Here is a 21,766-nt window from a genome sequence, read left to right on the forward strand (position 1 = left end):
TAAAGAATGGCCAGAAAGCAGATGACTCAATGTGAGCAGCAAATCTAATGTTAGTCCTATTTAAAACAAGCCATCATGAATATGGTGTTATGGTAAATACATAAGTTATAATTCTCATGAGATTTTTTAAAACACATTACATTTAGTTAAATACCCCACTGCGGACATGAGCACATATTCTATGCTGATGCTTCAATGCAGTACTGAGGGATTACTGCATTGTTGGAAGTGCTGCCATTTGGATGAAATATTAAACTGAGGCCCTGTCAGCCTGCTTAGGTGGTGTTAAAGATCCCATGGTAGGGAAGAAGAGCCTGGTGTCTTGGTTAATGTTCCTCCTTCAACCAATATCACCAAAAGTAGATTATCTGGTCATTCATTCCTTCATTTGCTGTTTGTGGGACCTTTATATGTTCATCTGGGCTGTCATGTTTGCCTACACAACAGCAACTTCAAAAGTAATCCATTGATTTGTACAGTGCTTTGTGACATTCTGAGGAAATGATAAGGCATATATATGAAAGTTGTTTCTTTCACTTTAGGAGATGCTAAAAGTTTCAGGCATTGTTGCCTTTTAAAAAGAGTTCAAGTGGTACTAGGTCATAGTTACAACTTGAAAATAAATGCAGCAGTTTAATAAAATTTATGTACTAGATTACTCCAGGTAAGTTGACAGTTAATCAAAATTTAGTTGTTACTATTCAAATCTACTGCCTCTGAGTTAACTTTCATATTATTATGTATGAAAAATGATGCTGGTGAATGCAAATGAACAACATTATAAAATTATAGTCGAAGACAACAAAATGGAGTCCAGAAGAAACACTGGACAAGCTCCTCTCAGTCTGAGCTTTTTATTCTTCTCAAACATTTGATCAAGCATGAAAACACTTTCCTAGGAACGGCCACATCACTACCAACATTTGGAGGAAGGGCAAATGTGTGAGCAGTGATAGGAAAAACGAACAAAGTGTCAAAAACAAAATTTAGTACCAAAGTGCAAGATATTGTCGTGGTGACATGGCACTGAAAAAAAATCTAACTTGGTTAGAGGATCAAATTCTAAATCTTCAAAACTGTACTTTGAAGTCAAAGCATCTATTTCAGAGTTCCAGAGGGCTGGTGAGTTTTAATTATATTTTCTGTAATCTAGCACAACAAATTAGTTGGATAAACATTGCACATAAATCTAATATACGTGGAATGCCAGCAACTTGTTTCTATTCTACATGTAAATAGTAATGTAATAATGCAAAATAATCTAGAGTAACATTGCACCTGCTTTTGTAGGACTCTTTCAAAATCATGTCTGCAGCTGCCTCCAGTTTCACAACATATGTAGTAATAACAATTTGCATATATCCCCTTTCTAGTCTCTTCAGATAAGTCATCTTCTAGTTGCATTTCATCTGTTGAAGTGGCCATTACTATTTTAGAAGAACACTGATAACCCATAAGGGGTCAGGAGTCCACGGGTGAAGAGGAATTATCATCGAAAAGTAACTATCTAGGGAGATTAGTCAACAGTGTATTGCTGAGTCTTGTTAGATCATCCACAAGATCTGCTTTAGGTACTTCACAGGTGTGATGCAACAATATCCACTATTGTCCATCATACTAGATTTCCGTATCAATATGTTGGATTGCATCATAAAGGATCTCCTCAGATTGTATGTCCCAGACATTTCTGTAAAAGTTGTGGTGCTTCTTTTCCTAAAATAATATTTTATTGTGGATTTGCCTAGGTATCTAGTATGCTTCACTTACTGTCTTGAATAATGGGCTAACCAGTGGGATATGATGGTAGGTGCTCCACGCATATTACTTATGCCTTACATGGTTCAAAGAAGGTACAAGGAGCATCAGTCCCAATTAGATGTCACCTTTAGCTTGGACAGAGTTCTTTGGGGTCACACTGAGAATGGGCAGTGACAGGTTAAGCTTCTGATGTAAAAGATATCTGTCCAAATATTCTCCTTCGTAGTTCGGTGTCCCCAGGCATGCAACGGAAAGGCTTCCTTTGACCTACATTCAAGGTCCAGCATCACAGTGTGAGGTGGATTTAGGGCAAAATGAGGAAATGACCTCTGGGAGAGAGCTCCAGCCATCACAGATCTGTCATTCAACAATCTGGAGGAGAAGTTAACCTCTCTGCTTGGGCATCTCCCTTTGCCAAAGTCCCTTATGTGAGGACCTGGATTAGGCAGTTGGTAATGAATAAGCCTTGTATATGGCATTGGACTTGGAAATCTAGAATAGTAAAGTGGTTGGCACATTTAAAGCTGTCTTGTATTGGTTCTTCCACCATAATGAAGACATTGCAGGGCTATGGGCAAAGAGCGGGGGAGTGGGACTAACTGGATAGCTGTTTCAAAGAGCTGGCACAGGCACGATGGACCTAATGGCCTCCTTCTGTGCTGTATGATTCTATGATTCTGATACTGTGCACTTTCAACTGGTGGGATATGGTGTGTGCCCATGCTATGGGCAGGAGCATGGGGTAATGCGTTCACACATTTAATGTTTCAGTTCTGTTCACCATGCTGCTCAAAGGAAAATCCAGGAACCCACTATTCACCTATCAAAGTCTCAAATCCGTGCTTGCCAGTTGCCTAATGATCAACTAGTGACTTTTCTCCTAGGAGGAGGGGGTGGGTAAGCACATTCTCTTTAGGGCCAAGTTGGCTCCAAGTTGACACACCCAATGGGAGAACAAAATTGAGTTAGTCCTGCCTGGCAGACTCGATAATCTGACACCTGAGTCATGCAGGTCAGTAGTATTCTAGGGTGCTATTGATGGTTTATCACACTGTCTGGTTTATCAATAGGTCTCATCGCTGAAGGCCAAGATTGTTTTTTCTTCACTACAGACAATTCTGCAAGTCAGTGTCCTCAATGAGTAGGATGTTCTGAGCTGGACAAGCTGTTAGAAATTGTGCTGTTTTAGGCAGATAGTGGGTAATCTTTACTTTGGGTGATAATGTAAAACGGGTGATATCTATTTAGCCGCCCGTAATACATCTCTCCCGGTTTTCATTTCCATTGACAATTGAAAATTGAGAGAAATGTATAATTGCGGCTGATTCAATATTGCCAACTTTACACTATCACCCAAAGTCAAAATTACCCCCGTAAACTCCAACAGTCTCTCCACACATGTTTGAGGGGGTCCCCGAATCCTTTAGCCCTGATTTAAACATCTTCCTTTGCTGTCTCATTGACCAAGACACCAGCAGAAATCATCTGACTGTCAGATATTGTCATGGGATTTTTTTTAGGTCTTGAGAGGACAGATGGGGCCTCAGTTTAACTTCTTATCCAAAGGATGGCACCTTTGAAAACGAAGCACACCTTCAGTAGTGCACTGAGTTGTCAGCGTAGATATGTGCTCAAATCCTATAGTGGGGCTCTCTAAGTGAGTTTGATAAGAAGTGTTAAATTAGGGATCATTTTGTGCTTTGAAACTATGCCCAAAATCTTAGGAACTGGATCAACATTGGCCAGACCCATTTCACATAGGAATCCTACAACTAACTAACAGATGAAGACTTCCATCTTATCAGCCTGAACTGGATTCAAATTCATTGTCTGGGAATGAAATACCAATGTATAAGTATCTGCATCATCTTATCCCCAGTACATTTGTACTTTCCAAAGTTATGGAAACTCATGTTATCCACCTATTGTGGTCATGAAGGTTGCCACAGTACAGCCTAAGATCTGTATTGCAGCAATCTGAGCATTCATGAGAGAACCTAATAGTGGCAATAAGACCTCAGTTGTGCTGGTCTGCACAGCAAATGGCCCCGGAGCTGCCACTTGCTGCAAGGATGTCTGCATACTTTCAATCCCGCGCACCGGCATTTTATATATGTAGACTGTGGACTCCTCCACACTTGTCGCCATGGTTCAAAAAGTGCTCGGCACACCAGCCATTATTGCAACAATATACCTTGCTCTGTAAGCATTCTTCTTTTGAATGCGGGGCCCTGAGTGGATGTAACTGAGTTGTTGAATGCCAAGTCTTGGAACTGTGACGGAATTAGCTGCTTCCTGAAAGTGCTCTGGAAGGTCTGGCCTCTGATTGCTGTGCCATTCCTCTGAAGAAAGTCACTTTAATAGTTATGTTCATATGTACTCATGGGCTTCATCATCGCTATCATTTGTGCGGAAAGGTTGACATTTTCAAACACATTGACCAGGACTGAGCGTGAAGGAAGGAAAGAGACCAAGAAACCCTCAGCAGGGACCTGCCGACATGCTTCACCATCTCCTGCCACCTTTGCAAGTTGCTGGAGCTCTATTGTCCATTCTTCAAATAGGGTCACTTCCTGAACTGCAGCAAGTCCTCCTCCTGTAACTGTGGCCTACCTTCTGCTAAATGCCTCTGTCTCCTGCAGAGAAATAATACACTTTTAATGAATATATGAATCATCAGGACACCTCACTACATTGACACATTATTTTTACTTTGCAGTAAGAATCCGCAGCATTGACTGTGAATGTGATGCTAAGTTGTTGCTCTTTCATGCATTAAATCCTTGCATTAACTTGTGTGCACTTTATGTGGCTTGTGACCAGGGAATATTTCCCAGGTGGGCATGAGACCTATTCCATACTTACAAAATGTTATATCATTGACCAAAGAACAGTGAGTGATAGGAACCATTGGGCGTAGCCACAGGGCAAACAACCAATTTTACGTCTATGTAAAGGTTCACACTTACTTCCTGCACTCCCCCAGGTGAGGCCAGTACATTTTTTTCTGACATTGAATCCATGTCGTTACCATGGTGCTGCTTTTATTGATAGCCTCAGCCACCTCTTGATATACCCTGCATGCCACTGCCTTCAGGATCTTCCTTCTACATCAGGGGAAAAGGGCATCCAACCTTTGCGCCTCTTCCTGCAGCTGCTGCTCAATGCCCTCCTCATCAAAGGGTGCTTGTTACAAATTTAGGTTTGCCCCAGGTATCTGCTTCTGTTCAGTGGTGTGAGTCACTCCCTTAAGTGGTTGGGTCGGCTGCTTCTTAGAAGTTGACTCCCGCTGTCCTATATCTACTAGCACAGTAGTAGGACCTGGTATTGTAACAATGAAACTCCCTTGTGTTCTGAACCGGATCTCCGTGTCTTATGCACATGTACTCCATCAATCTCTCCGAATGTTGACCGAGTAATACTAGGTGAGATGATGTTTGGTTTGATTTGTAAGCTGATTAATCCATAGTAGGCTAAGTGCTTCGAACACTGAGTATGATGAGAGATGTTTGGTACAATCTGTAACTTCAGTTTACATATTATTACAAAAATAAAAAACACATGTGTACTAGCCCACTTTGGTGGGCCCTTTAATAGCATAAAAAGCACACACCAGGGCAGAGATTCTCCCATTGCATCTTGCCCATCCTTCTAGTGTCTATATCCTGATTTTTTTTTTAAAGTCTTTTTTCAAAGACGAGAGATCAAAAGAATGTCTCAAGGCACTTCACAGAATAAGCATATGAAAAAACAGATGCTGATCCAGGAAAGGGTGATTAAAAGCTTTGATGAAGAGATGGTTTTTAAAGGAGGACAGAGGTGGGGAGGCAGAGACGTTTAGGTAGAGAATTCCCGACTCTAGGACCTACGCAGTTAAAGGCTTTGCCACTGACGGTGAGGTGAAGGGAGAGGGGATGCACAAGATGTTGGAGTCAGAGGAATGAACTGTATGAGAGGTATAGGGCTGGAGAAGGTTGAACAGATAGGGAGGGGTGAGGCCACAGAGTGGACTTAAAGATGAAGATGAAGATTTTGAATTGGAGGACAGGGAGCCAGTGTAGGTCAGCCAGGACAGGGGTGATGAGTGAGCAGGACTAGTGCAGGATAGAATGGGTCATAAATTCATTAGCGCTCAATTTTGGGCATGAAGGCAGCGATGCAGCCGCAACACCTGTCCAAACTGGGACGCTGGCCTGAAATTGGGCCTCGGGCCTGATTCATTTTAATTGGACGAACTGCTGGAGCCTGTTGTGCCACCACAGGCAGCTCGCCCAATTGAAGGAATGGATTTTGGGCTGCTTGGAATAGTCAAGTCTGGAGGCACTGAAGGCATGTATGAAGGTTTCAGTGGCAAAGGGGCTGAAATGGGATGCAGGAGAACAATGTTCCGGAAATGGAAGGAAGCAGTTTGTGATTGAGTGAATATTGGTCTGAAGCTCAGCTCAGGGTTGAACAGGACATTGAGGTTGTGATCAGTCTAACAAGAGGCCGGGGAGGAGGATAGAATCTGTAACAAGAGAATGGAGTTTGTGGTGGGAGCAGAATACGATGGCTTCAATATTCCCATGTTGAGCTGTAGGAAGTTAAGATTGTCAGTGATGTCAGTGAAGCAATCTGACAGCACAGAGGTAATTGAGAGGTCAAAGGAAGTGCTGGAGAGATAGTATGGGGTGTCATCGATGTACCTGTGGAAACTGACCATAGGTCTGCGGATGATGTCACCAAGGCAGCATATAGATGAGGATAGATGGTTGGGGGCTCTGGAGGTGATGATTAGGGATGAAAAGAGAAGCCATTGTTAGTGATGCTCTGCCTGTGTTCAGAAAGGTAGGTATGGAATCAAGCAAGGACAGTCCCCTCATTTCACAATACTGGCCTCCACTCACTTCACAATACTGGCCTCCACTCCTACAGTGGGTCCCAACTGAACTGGTAATGTAGGGAGTCTCCGTCCTTCATGCTGTACCCAATGCCATGTGCCTTGTGAAGAGCAGGCAGAGGTTCCACCCTTTACAAGGCTGACCAGAAAATCCCAAAAATGGTAGGGACCCAGCACAAATGGGCTCTGGAGTTACAGCAGGATCTGGTGGAACCACCAAGGAAATTCAAGATCACATTTATTTTGATAACTGAAATATTAAACAATAAAATATAGTTGGCCAGGCTTTGGTATTAGAACATGTGTTTTGTGTTGTATGTATGTCTATCTCTAGTCATAACTTTTACCTTACTATAGGATTCGGTCAACTGATCTCAGTGAACGAAAATCAGTGATGCAGTCAATTAAAGAAGAAAATGACAGAGAAAATGATGAAAACCCATGTAAACTTCAACAAAGTGAGATAAACAGAGAAAATGAACAAACTGAGAAAATGAAGGAAAGAGAGAAAGGTAGAGAAATAATAGGTATGCTGAATGAAATTGCCCTTGATAATTTTAGTTATTTGAATATTTGAAAAATATAAGACGGCGTGATTCATTTTAATTTTCTATTAGATTTGCTTTTTCCATAGATATTAGTTGGTGTGGTTGTGTGTGTATGTAGTGAGAGGAGAAGTTCACCAGTGCCCCCAAACAGCTTTTATTTGTTCTTTTGGAAGTATTAACTTGTGTTTAAAAAAAAAAATTGTTAAAAATACTATTTATCTCACCCCAGCCAATTTGTATATACCTAAAGAATTTATGTATAACTGATGTCTCATGTTATTGCTCAATTTTATAAGAACAAGATATTATGCCAAGTAGCATTATCGGATACCGTGATATTCAGCATTATATTTCAGACTCTGGGATCTGGAGTCACTGGAATAGGGACACAGATTCTCGCAGTACTGGGATGGGGTCTCAGTGGGTGGAAGCGGGTATGTGAAGGGTGAGATTGAGTATGGATAGGAGGGCAGAGAGGTTGGAATCGGTGCATGGGTTGGCACGCTACTTGTTTTGGACCAAAATCTTAAAGCTGTGGAGCAAATTTATTTTATTTATAAGCACATTCGCATGGGCAGCTCCACATGTTCATTTGAAATAACTGAAACTAATCCCTGTGCTTTTGTGTGACTGTGATTTTCTCTCTCTCTCTCTCTCTATACATATATATTCCCGATGTGGAGATGCCGGTGATGGACTGGGGTTGACAATTGTAAACAATTTTACAACACCAAGTTATAGTCCAGCAATTTTATTTTAAATTCACAAGCTTTGTGAATTTAAAATAAAATTGCTGGACTATAACTTGGTGTTGTAAAATTGTTTACAATATATATTCCCGTGTGTATTTGTAGTTCTCTTCTCAACCCTACATGTTTATTTTCCCCTATATATCTGTGATTCTATTGTTCTCTAGCTCTCTGTGTATCTGTGGTTGAGAGACAGGCGTTAGGCCCTTTGCATATGCAAATAAGGGGCTTAACGCATATTTGAGGTCCCCTGTGCAAAATTGGGTTGTCCTGAATGTGTCCTTAAAGGGACCACTGCAGGCTTCCACGAGAAAGGTATGTTTGTAAAAAATACCTACCTGAATTTAGAGCCGGGAGCCGTGCACTGCACACAGACCTAAAGGCCTGCTCCAGGCTGCTTCAAAAACTGGTAAGTTTCTGGTTGTTTACAGAGATTTTTGTGGGGCCTTGAAGAGCATGTGCTTCTCCTGACCCCACAAAAATCGTCCGTCCCAATGCTGGCCTGTCCACGCTCCAGCACCCCACCCTCCCCATCTACCATTTGCTTTCCCTTCTGAAGAGAAAATATCTGTCGGTGGAACCACTTGAATTCCCCCCGACCGGTGAATTGCCTGTAAGTGCCCAAACAGCACTCAGATCGCCGGGATTATGGTACAGCTGCCCAAAGTCTGCTTAAAGTGAAAATCTACTCCTGTGATTCTCTCCTGGTGTTAATCACGGTAAATTCTTGTTGAAGTTGTATCTCTTACCTGTCTGCTACCTTGTGTTGCTGGATGTGGGTCTCTCTTTTTCTCATTATTTTCTTATCCTGGGTGCTCTTGTCACTTTTTGCCACTTATGCAGTTCATTCCTTCGTGTATCTTATCATTGGTGATCCCTATGCCCTCCTCTTTCGTCTCACCATTTCACTTCTGGCTCTCTTATCCTGTGCCCCTTCCCCTTCTTCCACCTTACCTCCCCATACCTATCTTTTTCCCTTTACCCTTGGTCCTCAGCATTTCCCTCTTTTCTTTTCTTCGCCCCTCACTGTTGGCTGTTGCTCCCGTCGCCATTTCACTCTTCCTCTCCTCCTCCCCTCACTGATTCCATCTTCCTTTTCCCTCTCCCCAACTGTTGCCAGTCACCTCTCTCACCCTTTCCCCTTCTCTTGCTCCTTCCTCGCTCTTCGGTAATGAGCATTCACAGGAGTGCTCCCGATTGGACCTCCCTCAATGCCACCCCCCCGGGACTTGCCTTTGGGCCGCTGCCAACGCAGCAAGAGGCCAGATATTCATTTTGTTCAAGTGGGCGAGCTGCCTGTGGAGGGGCCACAGGTGCCGGCAGCTCACTCAATTAATATTAATGAGGCCCAATTTTGGTCCGGCCCCCCCTTGGTTTGGGTGCACATAGGGGCTGCATCGCTGCCTTTGTGCCCGAAAGGGCAACGACAAATTTCTACCCCTAATACTTTTTTTTTTGTTTTAACAGAAATGCCCCATGTCAAGCAACCTTTTGTTAAACAACCTTTGACTCCTGCTAAAACTTCTGCTATATGTCTGACAGAAGATTTTCAAAAGGCTGCTGAACCCAAAGATTTATCAGAAAGGTAACATGGGACTGGATGCACCAGTTAATTCTCTATGTCATTTGTTCTAAGCCACTGTCTGATTGATGGATTTAAACGTTCGTAAATCTTACACTTAAGTCGCAAAAGGTTAAGTTGGATGGAATTTCCAATTTTAGCATTTTGCACAGTACTTAGATTCAGCATTACATTCCAGTCCTGCTTTTGTCTTTATTTCTTAAGGACGTAAGAAATGGGAAAAGTAATTTGGCCCAACTGTTTCTATAATGCAGATTGCTAAATGATAGACAAAATATAAATATATATCTGTCTTATTCAGTGCTGTATAATACAATTAAATTTTTCTGGTAACTCTAATCCATAACTTAACTTCCCCATTATATCCAGTACTTGTAGCATAATCGGCCAAAATTTGCTGTCAAAATAACAGTGAGGCTAATGGTGTCGCTGTTATCCATGCATAAATGGTACAGCAACTTCAGGCGATGAGCAGATGTGCAGCTAAATACCAATATCCAAAAGATGCTGTCCAAGTTGCACCACATCGCAGTCAGCTACACGAAAGCAGCATTTTGCTGTCTGCCTCACCATTTACGTGCATTGAATGTCATGAAGTTGCTGTATTTGCGCAGATTTAGATGCAAATTAAACCCGCCGGAGATATTTAGGGCTAGTAATTAGCATAAGTACCTTTATAATGACATGATAATTGTTAATTACTGCCAACCTCTCTGGCACTGAAAATTAACTATTACAAGTGTAGAATCTCATTCCTTCAGGTTTTTAATTTTTCAGGGAAATTTTAAAAATGTCAAATTTTAATTTTAATGTTCTTTTGTTCTATGTATAGAGATGTTTGCCGCTGGCAGAAACTCGCCCGTTTTTCTTTAGAATGTTTGCAGCAAATTTACACTCACTGCAAATGCTGGCAACTTATTTCAAAGGTCTATGACTTTCTATGAAAAGAAGTACGTCTTGGTATCTAACCTTGTTTTATGCATTTGTAATTTGTACTTGTGTCCCTTGGTCCTCCTTAACCTCGATATGAGCTTGAACTGAAGAATGCTTTTGAAATTTGCCCTGTAGCTTTTCTTCAAATAATTTTGAAAAACAATGTGATATTGCTAGAGGCTGAGAAATGCTACTAATGCATGTTGGGAAATTGTGCACACTGTACATGCTCAGATGCCTGGATCTACCCTTCACCTGAGTCCCAACTTGGTAAAGATATCAAGTTCAAGCCCAGGCTTTTGGGAGAGCTTGACGTTTTCAAGTAAAAGCATTAATGAAAGAACTAAAAGACACATAAAGCAACTTTAGAATTAATTTTAATCATGTTAATTGCAAATATATGTAATTGTGATTTTAATGTCTTTTTTATTTACAAACTTTATTTTGGACATTTCAGTTACTGAAAACAAATAAGCAGAAGGAATTTTTTAAGAAAGCTTTGAGTGGTTCAATTGGTTTATCATCTTTCTTTTATTGGTAGGTTCTCCTGACTTGTAATTCAGGATTGGTTGTTTTCCTAAGTCCTTATTAGTTTCTCACTAGCAGTTTTCTAGCCACTTTCCTCACTTTTGATGTATATGTTCCTAGCTCTTCAGTTCTGATTTGCTGCTGTTTTACTATGAGCTAATCAAGAAAGTGCAATGATGAAAGTGTGGTGGAAAAACTGTGACAACAGGAAGTGGCACTGGATGCAAAACAATTAATATATTACTAGATAACCTCCTGTGATGTTGCATTAGGGGAGTCAAGGCTAAGTTTAGCCATCAAGCTAGTTTAGAGGGTGGGAGATCATTGAACCAGGGCTGATGGAGGACTGCAATACTGGAGGGCAGAATAAGCCAAAGGGAAGAGGGTGGGGGAGGAGTAGGGTTTAGCTTGTTCAGAGAATGGGAGGGGAGGAGATTATTATATGAAAATATATAAACTGCTTCTAACTAATATAAAGGAATATTACTAACAAACACATTGTAAGAAATTCTTTTGTATGTTATTTTAAAAAAAGGGATTAGTCTTTTGGTAGAATAGCAGACAAAAGAATTTCATACAAATGTGTTATTGTGTTCATTACTAACGTCAAACAGCATAATTTCAACACCGAGGTTTCCTGAACATAATAGGATAGTGCAGCCCTTGTGGTACATATTGGTCCATTGAACCAGTCGTATTCCTGTGGTCACTGAAGTATTATTAAATATACCAGGTCAGGTCTAGAAGGTCAGTATCAATCCTAAACACAGTCACAAACTATTTTCAGGATTCCCTTCTAGCTTTTTGAATATTTACAAAAAATAGTGCATTCCAGTTCTCCTAATGGCAAGGCTATTTGAATGAACTGAAATAAAGGGGTAAATTGTACAACTTAGTGCTCTTGGCACAGAGCTTTGCACAATAGGAGTACATATTGGAAATTCAGGTGCAGAGATTAGTGCACTTGATTTATGGTCCACATGATTTTCTGGTTATTAATTTTAATTGGTGTAAAATCTCTGAAATTTCTGAAATGCACTGGTGGGTGAGACTTCACTTTAGAAGTGCAAAATCAGAAAATTACCTCTAAATTGTGCTCAAAATCTTGAATGGACTTTTGGGTAGGGTAGTGGAGGAAAAAACTCTTCAATCATTTGAGAACCAACTGGGTACTACAATGGGGAATTGTAATCCCTTTCTAGATAGATAAAAATGCAAGACCTGAATATCCTTGCTCACACACATCTATCTTATGGCCTTCTGACCCCTACTGAATAAACAGCAACTCTATAAAGTTAGTTGAACATGTGCTGGACTAGCCTTGACTATCTGCCTGGACATAAACATTGCAAAGGATTTGCATTATTTATTCAGTTTCTTACAGGTAAATGTTTTATGTGGTTGTCAATCTTTATTAAGAATTTATTAATCATGTAAACTAATGACTTTAAAGGTTTCAGTTATCTCCCTGAACTTATTTAACAATAACTATGGTCTCAGGAACATGTTGAAAAGAAAACAAACGCGATCTGAAACAAAACTCTTTAATGGTGTAACAGATACTTTGCTAATGAATGGTATGACAATAGGATGGGTAAGTGCAATTTAAAGTAGTGTGCCCAACAAAGATACATAAGTTGCTTTTATACTTGCATTTCACATTGCATCCAGTTTCAGAAAAGGAACATCTGAATGTAACTCTCCCACTTTTACATTCAGACAGAGGGGCCAGTCCATGTAGGTAAGGTGAGCTTCACTTTTAGATGAAGATCCATAGAGAACAAATGCATTTACATAAGTAAAACTGGTTCCCTTACCCAAATTTTAGAAGCGTAGATCTACTTGTTCCTAGAACCAGGGCTGAGTTACGCTGAATGCGGCCAACTGAGAGTGAAGCCGGCTTGTGTGTAATTGGCTGCACTCTTACAGTGTGACCGTGCCTATTAAAGGTAATTTTCTGACTTTATGCCCCATCCCCTGGAGGGACTCATCTGGTATAATATGTTGGACATTCAACCATGTGCATGATACCCCAAGCCTGGAATTTCAGCCCTCCCTCCCTCCGCCATGGCGATTTTTCAGTGGATCTGAAGCAGGCAGGAGTGGAAAATTGTTCCAATATGTGTTCTGCTGCATCCCTGCCTCCTTGTGCTCCCTCTCATTTCCTGGTGCCTGGGCCCAGTGGTGCACAGTGAGCCTGCCCATATTTGGGAGATTTATGTAAAACAAATACAAATGAGGGAAATACATTCTCTGACATATTTCTTGACATTTGTGTCATGTGAATGAAAAGGACGCCTATTCGATTCAGGTGTCCAGGGCTTTGGTGGAGGGGGCCCAATAGTTTTTTTTTGGCAGCAGTGTGGTCTTGCATAGGCTGAAGAGAAGGAGGATTTTTTTTTTGTTTTAAATTCCATTTTAGCGGGCAGCACGGTGGCTGCTTGCATCCCCATGCTGTGGCAGGCTTCAGTGGCCTGCTGCAAGTAAACTCTGCCCCCATTTCAGTAGCACTCCTTGTCAGAACCTGCATCCCGTACTTAAATGACCCTGAAGCTGTAAGTTTGGCTGGGTCAGAGGCCCATCTTTGTAGTGGGCAAAAGTCCTGCGCCTTCCAGAGGTGTGCTCTAAACAAGGGGGCTCAGGGGTGCAGAAATTAGTCCACAACTGTCACCCATGTAATCTGCCCATTACTTTAGGTTCATACTGGAGAGCAAAGATAACTTCCGACTTCTTTTCTCCATTACCAATCATCTCATTAAACCACACTACCCTGCTCCCGCCACCTTATATCTAACAATGCGAGGAGCTCACGGATATCTTGGACATCAAGGCAGACACCATCCATTCAGCGGCCTCTGCGGCTTCCCCCTTTCTTTTCTACATTTGAACTGTAGTCACTGTTGTAAAGTACTTAATTGGCTGTAAAGTGCTTTGGGATGTTCTGAGGTCGTGAAAGGCGCTGTATAAATGCAAGTTCGTTCGTTCTTTCTTTCCTGTTGCCACCAAGCCAAACCACCACCAAGCCAAACCTCCTCCAAGCCCCTTTTCCAGCCCTGGACCCCATTCTCTCTCTAGTTTCCCTTCCATCGACTCCCATGCCCTCTCCGATCTCATGTCATCCATGAGACCCACCTCTCTTCCCTTGACCCCATTCCGACTAAACTGCTACCCACCCAACTTCCATCCTGGCCTCATTGCTAGCTGATATTCTAAATGGTTCCCTGTCCTCAAACTGGAGCACCCAGTGTGTCACACATGCATACATACACTCTCATACTCACCCGCATGCCCTAGATATGATAAACATTTAGTGCCGTGTCTGCCAGTATGATCTTTTTCTACAAGCATAAATTGTGAAAACCGCAATACAACAACATGATCAGATATTTAAATAACTAAAGAATTTCAAAGCCTAAAGATTCCCCAAAAGCCACGATGTAATGTAATATTAAAAGAAAGAGGCTGGCTAACCTTTAGTAGTCCAGCAACAACAGTGAGCATTCAGCAGTACATTGTGGGAACCTGCAGTTCATAGAAACTGCATCTCCAGTGTTATGTTAGTATGATCATATCTTGCATGGAATGTAGTTTCAAAATATTAATCATTGTAGAAATTGCTATGCCTCACCATTAAACTTCAATGAATGTCTGTTGATCGCTAAAAGACTGAAACTGAATTTTCATAATTAATTAAATATGCCAGAGTGATCAAGAAGAAACTTTGTGACTTGTCTAGTTTATCCATGCCAACCTTGGTGACACTACTACATTCCTCTTGAAAGCTGTCTTTCAGTTCGGAGTGAAAGTCATTTAGGGGAGTGTTGTTAATCTCTCTGAAACCATTGTCATCAAGGTAAAATATTTTGGAGCTGAACAGCAGAAATGATTCATTTCATAGTAGCTATATAGTTAATTTGAGGTGCAAAGAATTCTGCCATGGCAAAACATTAACTGAGATAGCCCGAATCTAACTTGTTCTTTATATTGGGAAAGTTTGCAATCTGTATTCCTTTTAATATAATGTAGTTATTTTAGGTGCTAGGAAATGCTATGATGAACATAAATTATAGTTTACATTCTTTCATAATTAAGTTTGCAACCTTGGCATCCTATTTGACTCAGAGCTACGCTTCCGACCCTATATCATTTCCATCACTAAGACAACCTACTTCCACCTCCGTAACATCGCCAATCTCCGGCCCTGCCTCATCTCATCTGCTGTCGAAACCCTTATCCATGCCTTTGTTACCTCTAGACTCAACTACTTCAATGCACTCCTGGCTAGTCTCCCACCTTGCACTCTCCGTAAACTTGGGCTCATCCAAAACTTGGGCTTATCCAAAAGATAACATGATCAAGTTCAAGGTAGTGTTTGAAAGGGAAAATAGTGAATCAGCTGCTAAGATTCTAGACTTGGGTAAGGCCGACTTCAATGGTATGAGACAGAGACTGTCCACAGTAAACTGGACAAATCTGTTAATGGATAAAACAACTGATGATCAGTGGGAAATGTTTAAAGAAACATTTAACATGATACAGAACATAAGGGTACGGTAGCATAGTGGTTATGTTACTGGACTAGTAATCCAGAGGCCTGGCCTAATAATCCAGAGTCATGAGTTCAAATCCCGCCACGGCAGCTGGGGAATTTAAATTCAATTAATTAAATTCGATTAAATAAAATCTGGAATTAAAATACTAGTATCAGTAATGGTGGCCATGAAACTACTGGATTGTCGTAAAAACCCATCTGGTTCACTAATGTCCTTTAGGGAAGGAAACCTGCCGTCCTTACCCAATCTTGCCGATATGTGACTCCAGACCCACAGCAATGTGGTTGATTCTTAATTGCCCTCTGAAATGGCCTAGCAAGCCACTCAGTTGTAAAATCTCGCTAAAAAAAAATCACAATAAGAATAAAACTGGACGGACCATCCGGCACCGGACACAACAAAGGCAAACCAAGCCCGGTCAACCCTGCAAAGTCCTCCTCACTAACATCTGGGGACTTGTGCCAAAATTGGGAGAGCTGTCCCACAGACTAGTCAAGCAACAGCCTGACATAGCCATACTCACAGAATCATACCTTTCAGCCAGCGTCCCAGACTCTTCTATCACCATCCCTGGGTATGTCCTGTCCCACCAGCAGGACAGACCAACCAGAGGTGGCGGTACAGTGATATACATTCAGGAGGGGGTGGCCCTGGGAGTCCTCAACATTGACTCTGGACCCCATGAAATCTCATGACATCAGTTCAAACGTGGGCAAGGATACCTCCTGCTGATTACCACCTAGCGTCCTCCCTCAGCTGATGAATCAGTCCTCCTCCATGTTGAGCACCACTTGGAGGAAGCACTAAGGGTAGCAAGGGCACAGAATGTACTCTGGGTGGGGGACTTCAATGTCCATCACCAAGAGTGGCTCGGTAGCACCACTACTGACCGAGCTGGCCGAGTGCTGAAGGATATAGCTGCCAGACTGGGCCTGCGACAGGTGGTGAGCGAACCAACACGAGGGAAAAACTTACTTGACCTTGTCCTCACCAATCCACCTGTCGCAAATGCATCTGTCCATGACAGTTATGGTAGGAGTGACCACCGCACAGTCCTTGTGGAGACGAAGTTCTGTCTTCACACTGAGAACACCATCCAACATGTTGTGTGGCACTACCACCGTGCTAAATGGGATAGATTCAGAACAGATCCAGCAGCTCAAAACTGGGCATCCATGAGGTGCTGTGGGCCATCAGCAGCAGAATTGTATTCCAGCACAATCTGTAACCTCATGGCCCGGCATATTCCTCACACTACCATTAGCAACAAGCCAAGGGATCAACCCTGGTTCAATGAGGAGTGTAGAAGAGCATGCCAGGAGCAGCACCAGGCGTACCTAAAAATGAGGTGCCAACCTGGTGAAGCTACAACTCAGGACTACATGCATGCTAAACAGCGGAAGCAACATGCTATAGACAGAGCTAAGCGATTCCACAACCAACGGATGAGATCAAAGCTCTGCAGTCCTGCCACATCCAGTCGTGAATGGTGGTGGACAATTAAACAACTAACGGGAGGAGGAGGCTTTGCAAACATCCCCATCCTCAATGATGGCTGAAGCATTTGCAACCATCTTCAGCCAGAAGTGCTGAGTAGATGATCCATCTCGGCCTCCTCCCGATATCCCCACCATCACGGAAGCCAGTCTTCAGCCAATTCGATTCACTCCACGTGATATCAAGAAACGGCTGAGTGCACTGGATACAGCAAAGGCTATGGGCCCCGACAACATCCCAGCTGTAGTGTTGAAGACTTGTGCTCCAGAACTAGCTGCGCCTCTAGCCAAGCTGTTCCAGTGCAGCTACAACATTGGCATCTACCCGACAATGTGGAAAATTGCCCAGGTATGTCCTGTCCACAAAAAGCAGGACAAATTCAATCTGGCCAATTACCGCCCCATCAGTCTACTCTCAATCATCAGCAAAGTGATGGAAGGTGTTGTCGACAGTGCTATCAAGCGGCACTTACTCACCAATAACCTGCTCACCGATGCTCAGTTTGGGTTCCGCCAGGACCACTCGGCACCAGACCTCGTTGCAGCCTTGGTCCAAACATGGACAAAAGAGCTGAATTTCAGAGGTGAGGTGAGAGTGACTGCCCTTGACATCAAGGCAGCATTTGACCGAGTGTGGCACCAAGGAGCCCTAGTAAAATTGAAGTCAATGGGAATCAGGGGGAAAACTCTCCAGTGCCTGGAGTCATACCTAGCACAAAGGAAGATGGTAGTGGTTGTTGGAGGCCAAGCATCACAGCCCCAGGACATTGCTGCAGGAGTTCCTGAGGGCAATGTCCTAGGCCCAACCATCTTCAGTTGCTTCATCAATGACCTTCCCTCCATCATAAGGTCAGAAATGGGGATGTTCGCTGATGATTGCACAGTGTTCAGTTCCATTCGCAACCCCTCAGATAATGAAGCAGTCCGAGCCCGCATGCAGCAAGACCTGGACATCATCCAGGCTTGGGCTGATAAGTGGCAAGTAACATTCGCACCAGACAAGTGCCAGGCAATGACCATCTCCAACAAGAGAGGGTCTAACCACCTCCCCATGACATTCAATGGCATTACCATCGCAGAATCCTCCACCATCAACATCCTGGGGGTCACCATTGACCAGAAACTTAACTGGACCAGCCATATAATTATTGTGGCTACAAGAGCAGGTCAGAGGCTGGGTATTCTGCGGCGAGTGACTCACCTCCTGACTCCCCAAAGCCTTTCCACCATCTACAAGGCACAAGTCAGGAGTGTGATGGAATACTCTCCACTTGCCTGGATGAGTGCTGCTCCAACAACACTCAAGAAGCTCGACACCATCCAGGACAAAGCAGCCCGCTTGATTGGCACCCCATCCACCACCCGAAACATTCACTCCCTTCACCAACGGCGCACTGTGGCTGCAGTGTGCACCATCCACAGGATGAACTGCAGCAACTCGCCAAAGCTTCTTCGACAGCACCTCCCAAACCCGCCATCTCTACCACCTAGAAGGACAAGAGCAGCAGGCACATGGGAACAACGCTACCTGCACGTTCCCCTCCAAGTCACACACCATCCCGACTTGGAAATATATTGCCGTTCCTTCATCGTCGCTGGGCCAAAATCCTGGAACTCCCTTCCTAACAGCACTGTGGGAGAACCTTCACCACACAGACTGCAGCGGTTCAAGAAGGCGGCTCACCACCACCTTCTTAAGGGCAACTAGGGATAGGCAATAAATGCCGGCCTCGCCAGCGACGGCCACATCCCATAAACGAATTAAAAAAAAGAAACTGTTTATAATCCTGAGGGGCAAGAACTATACTTGCCAAAAAAAAAGCCACGGACAACTAAAGAGGTAAGGGACAGTATAAGACGTAAGGATAGGGCATACAAAAAGGCAAAAAAATGGCAAAGATCCTGGTGAATGGGGAAGATACAAAGATCAACAAAGGGTCACAAAACAGATAGTAAGAGCTACAAAAAGAGAGTATGAAAAGAAACTTGCAAGGGATATCAAAACCAATACGAAGAACTTTTATAGTTATATTAGGAAAAAGAGGGTGGTCAGGAGCAGTGTTGGCCCCTTAAAAACTGAAAGTGGGAATATTGTCATTGACAATGGGGAAATGGCGGACATGTCGAATAATTACTTTGCGTCAGTATTTACAGTGGATAAAGAGGATAGCATGCTGGAAATCCCAAGAAAACTAATATGGAATCAGGGACAGGGACTCAATAAAGTAAAGCAACAGTAATGAAGAAAATAATAGCACTAAAGAGTGACAAATCCCCAGAACCAGATGGTTTCCATCCCAGAGTTTTAAAGGAAGTAGGTGAGCACATTGCAGATGTCCTAACTATAATCTTTCAAAGTTCTCTGGATTCAGGAACCGTCCCTCTGGATTGGAAAATTGCACATGTCACTCCGCTTTTTAAGAAAGGAGAGAGAGGGAAACCAGGGAATTATAGACCAGTTAGCCTAACATCTGTTGTGGGGAAAATGCTGGAGTCTATAAGTAAGGATAGGGTGACTGAACACCTCGAGAATTTTCAGTTAATCCGGCAGAGCCAGCATGGATTTGTGAAAGGTAGGTCGTGCCTGACAAACCTGATTGAGTTTTTTTGAAGAGGTGACTAAAGTAGTGGACAGGGGAATGTCAATGGATGTTATTTATATGGACTTCCAGAAGGCATTTGATAAAGTCCCACATAAGAGACTGTTAGCTAAGATAGAAGCCCATGGAATCGAGGGAAAAGTACGGACTTGGTTCGGAAGTTGACTGAGGGAAAGGCGACAGAGAGTAGGGATGATGGGTAGGTACTCACATTGGCAGGATGTGACTCGTGGAGTCCCGCAGAGATCTGTCTTGGGGCCTCAATTATTCACAATATTTATTAACGACTCAGATGAAGGCATTGAAAGTCTCATACCTAAGTTTGCCGATGACACAAAGATTGGTGGCATTGTAAGCAGTGTAGATGAAAACATAAAATTACAAAGGGATATTGATAGATTAGGTGAATGGGCAAAACTGTGGCAAATGGAATTCAATGTAGGCAAATGTGAGGTCATCCACTTTGGACCAAAAAAGGATAGAACAGGATACTTTCTAAATGGTAAAAAGTTAAAAACAGTGGATGTCCAAAGGGACTTAGTTGTTCAGGCACATAGATCATTGCAGTGTCATGAACAGGTGCAGAAAATAATCAATAAGGCTAATAGAATGCTGGCCTTTATATCTAGAGGACTAGAGTACAAGGGGGCAGAAGTTATGCTGCAGCTATACAAAACCTTGGTTCGACCGCACCTGGAGTACTGTGAGCAGTTCTGGGCACCGCACCTTCGGAAGGACATATTGGCCTTGGAGGGAGTGCAGCGTAGGTTTACTAGAATGATACCCGGACTGCAGGGGTTAAGTTACGAGAAGAGATTACACAAATTGGGGTTGTATTCTCTAGAGTTTGGAAGGTTAAGGGATGATCTGATTGAAGTTTATAAGATATTAAGGGGAACAGGATAGAAACTATTTCCGCTGGTTGGGGATTCTAGGAGTAGGGCGCACCGTCTAAAAATTAGAGCCAGACCTTTCAGGAGTAAGATTAGAAAATACTTCTACACACAAAGGATGGTAGAAGTTTGGAACTCTCTTCCGCAAATGGCAATTGATGCTAGCTCAATTGCTAATTTTAAATCTGAGATAGATAGCTTTTTGGCAACCAAAGGTATTGAGGGATATGGGCCAAAGGCAGGTAAATGGAGTTAGATCACAGATCAGCCATGATCTTATCAAATGGCGGAGTGGGCTTGAGGGGCTGAATAGCCTATTCCTGTTCCTATGTTCCTATGCTGCCTGTATCCTAACTCGCACCAAATCCTGTTCACCCATCACCCTGTGCTCGCTGACTTACATTGGCTCCTGGTCCAGGAATGCCTCAATTTTAAAATTTTTATCCTTGTTTTCAAATCCCTCCATGGCCTCATCCCTCCCTATCTCTAAACTTCTCCAGCCCAATAACCTTCCAACAACCCCCAATGTTTTCAGCTACCTAAGCCCTAAGCTCTGGAATTCCCTCCCTAAACCTCTCTACCTGTCTCTCTCTTCTCCTTTAAGACGCTCCTTAAAACCTACCTCTTTGACCAAGCTTTTGGTCACCTGTCCTAACATCTCCTTTTGTGGCACGGTGTCAAATGTTGTTCGATAACATTCCTGTGAAGTGCCTTGGGATTTTTTACGACGTTAAAGGTGCAATATAAATGTAAGTTGTTGTTGTAGATGTTTTCACTTCCCTATAGGAGCAACACTATTTGCTGGTGTCGAATCTCGCAGTTTTCTGCAATATGTGTTATGTGGGAGAAGTGATTTTGAATAATTTCAATTAAAGTGGAATTTTGGTTCATATGTTTTTTTTTGATACATCTTTAGGTTGTCTTCTCCATATCGGTCTTCACCCTATCAGTCTGGAATTCAACACACAAACCTGCAGGCACCGAAACTCAAAACCCCACCAGCCACTGCCTGCTCTGATCATTGCAGGGCGGGACAGGTATGTACTACTTTAAGTATTGGGGCATCTGAATAGACATATTTTATTACTTGTCATAAAGCCATTGTAGTATATGCATGGTAGAGCAAATCCATTACAATATATGAATGTCAGCAAACCAACACTTGATCTTGAAGGAGCTCTCGCAGATGCAATTTCTTTTTTTTAAAAATGCTTTCCTTTTTCTGCTGTCTTTCCCTGAAGACATTG

At 42.7% G+C, this 21,766-nt stretch overlaps 1 protein-coding gene across 3 annotated transcripts in view; it reads left to right on the forward strand.

The window, feature by feature from the left end:
• The window catches only part of LOC137322994 (coiled-coil domain-containing protein 81-like), an 80,902-nt gene that overhangs the window by 18,248 nt on the left and 40,888 nt on the right, over positions 1–21,766 (forward strand). For 2 of the 3 annotated variants that reach the window (XM_067986316.1, XM_067986315.1), the window contains 3 exons: positions 6,995–7,164; positions 9,402–9,519; positions 21,436–21,556. In XM_067986316.1, coding sequence (XP_067842417.1) covers positions 6,995–7,164; positions 9,402–9,519; positions 21,436–21,556 — 409 coding nt within the window. The remainder of the gene's footprint in view (positions 1–6,994; positions 7,165–9,401; positions 9,520–21,435; positions 21,557–21,766) is intronic. The other variant, XM_067986314.1, reaches the window with a different exon arrangement.

This window comes from Heptranchias perlo, chromosome 6 (assembly GCF_035084215.1).
Source record: "Heptranchias perlo isolate sHepPer1 chromosome 6, sHepPer1.hap1, whole genome shotgun sequence".
Taxonomy (NCBI): domain Eukaryota; kingdom Metazoa; phylum Chordata; class Chondrichthyes; order Hexanchiformes; family Hexanchidae; genus Heptranchias; species Heptranchias perlo.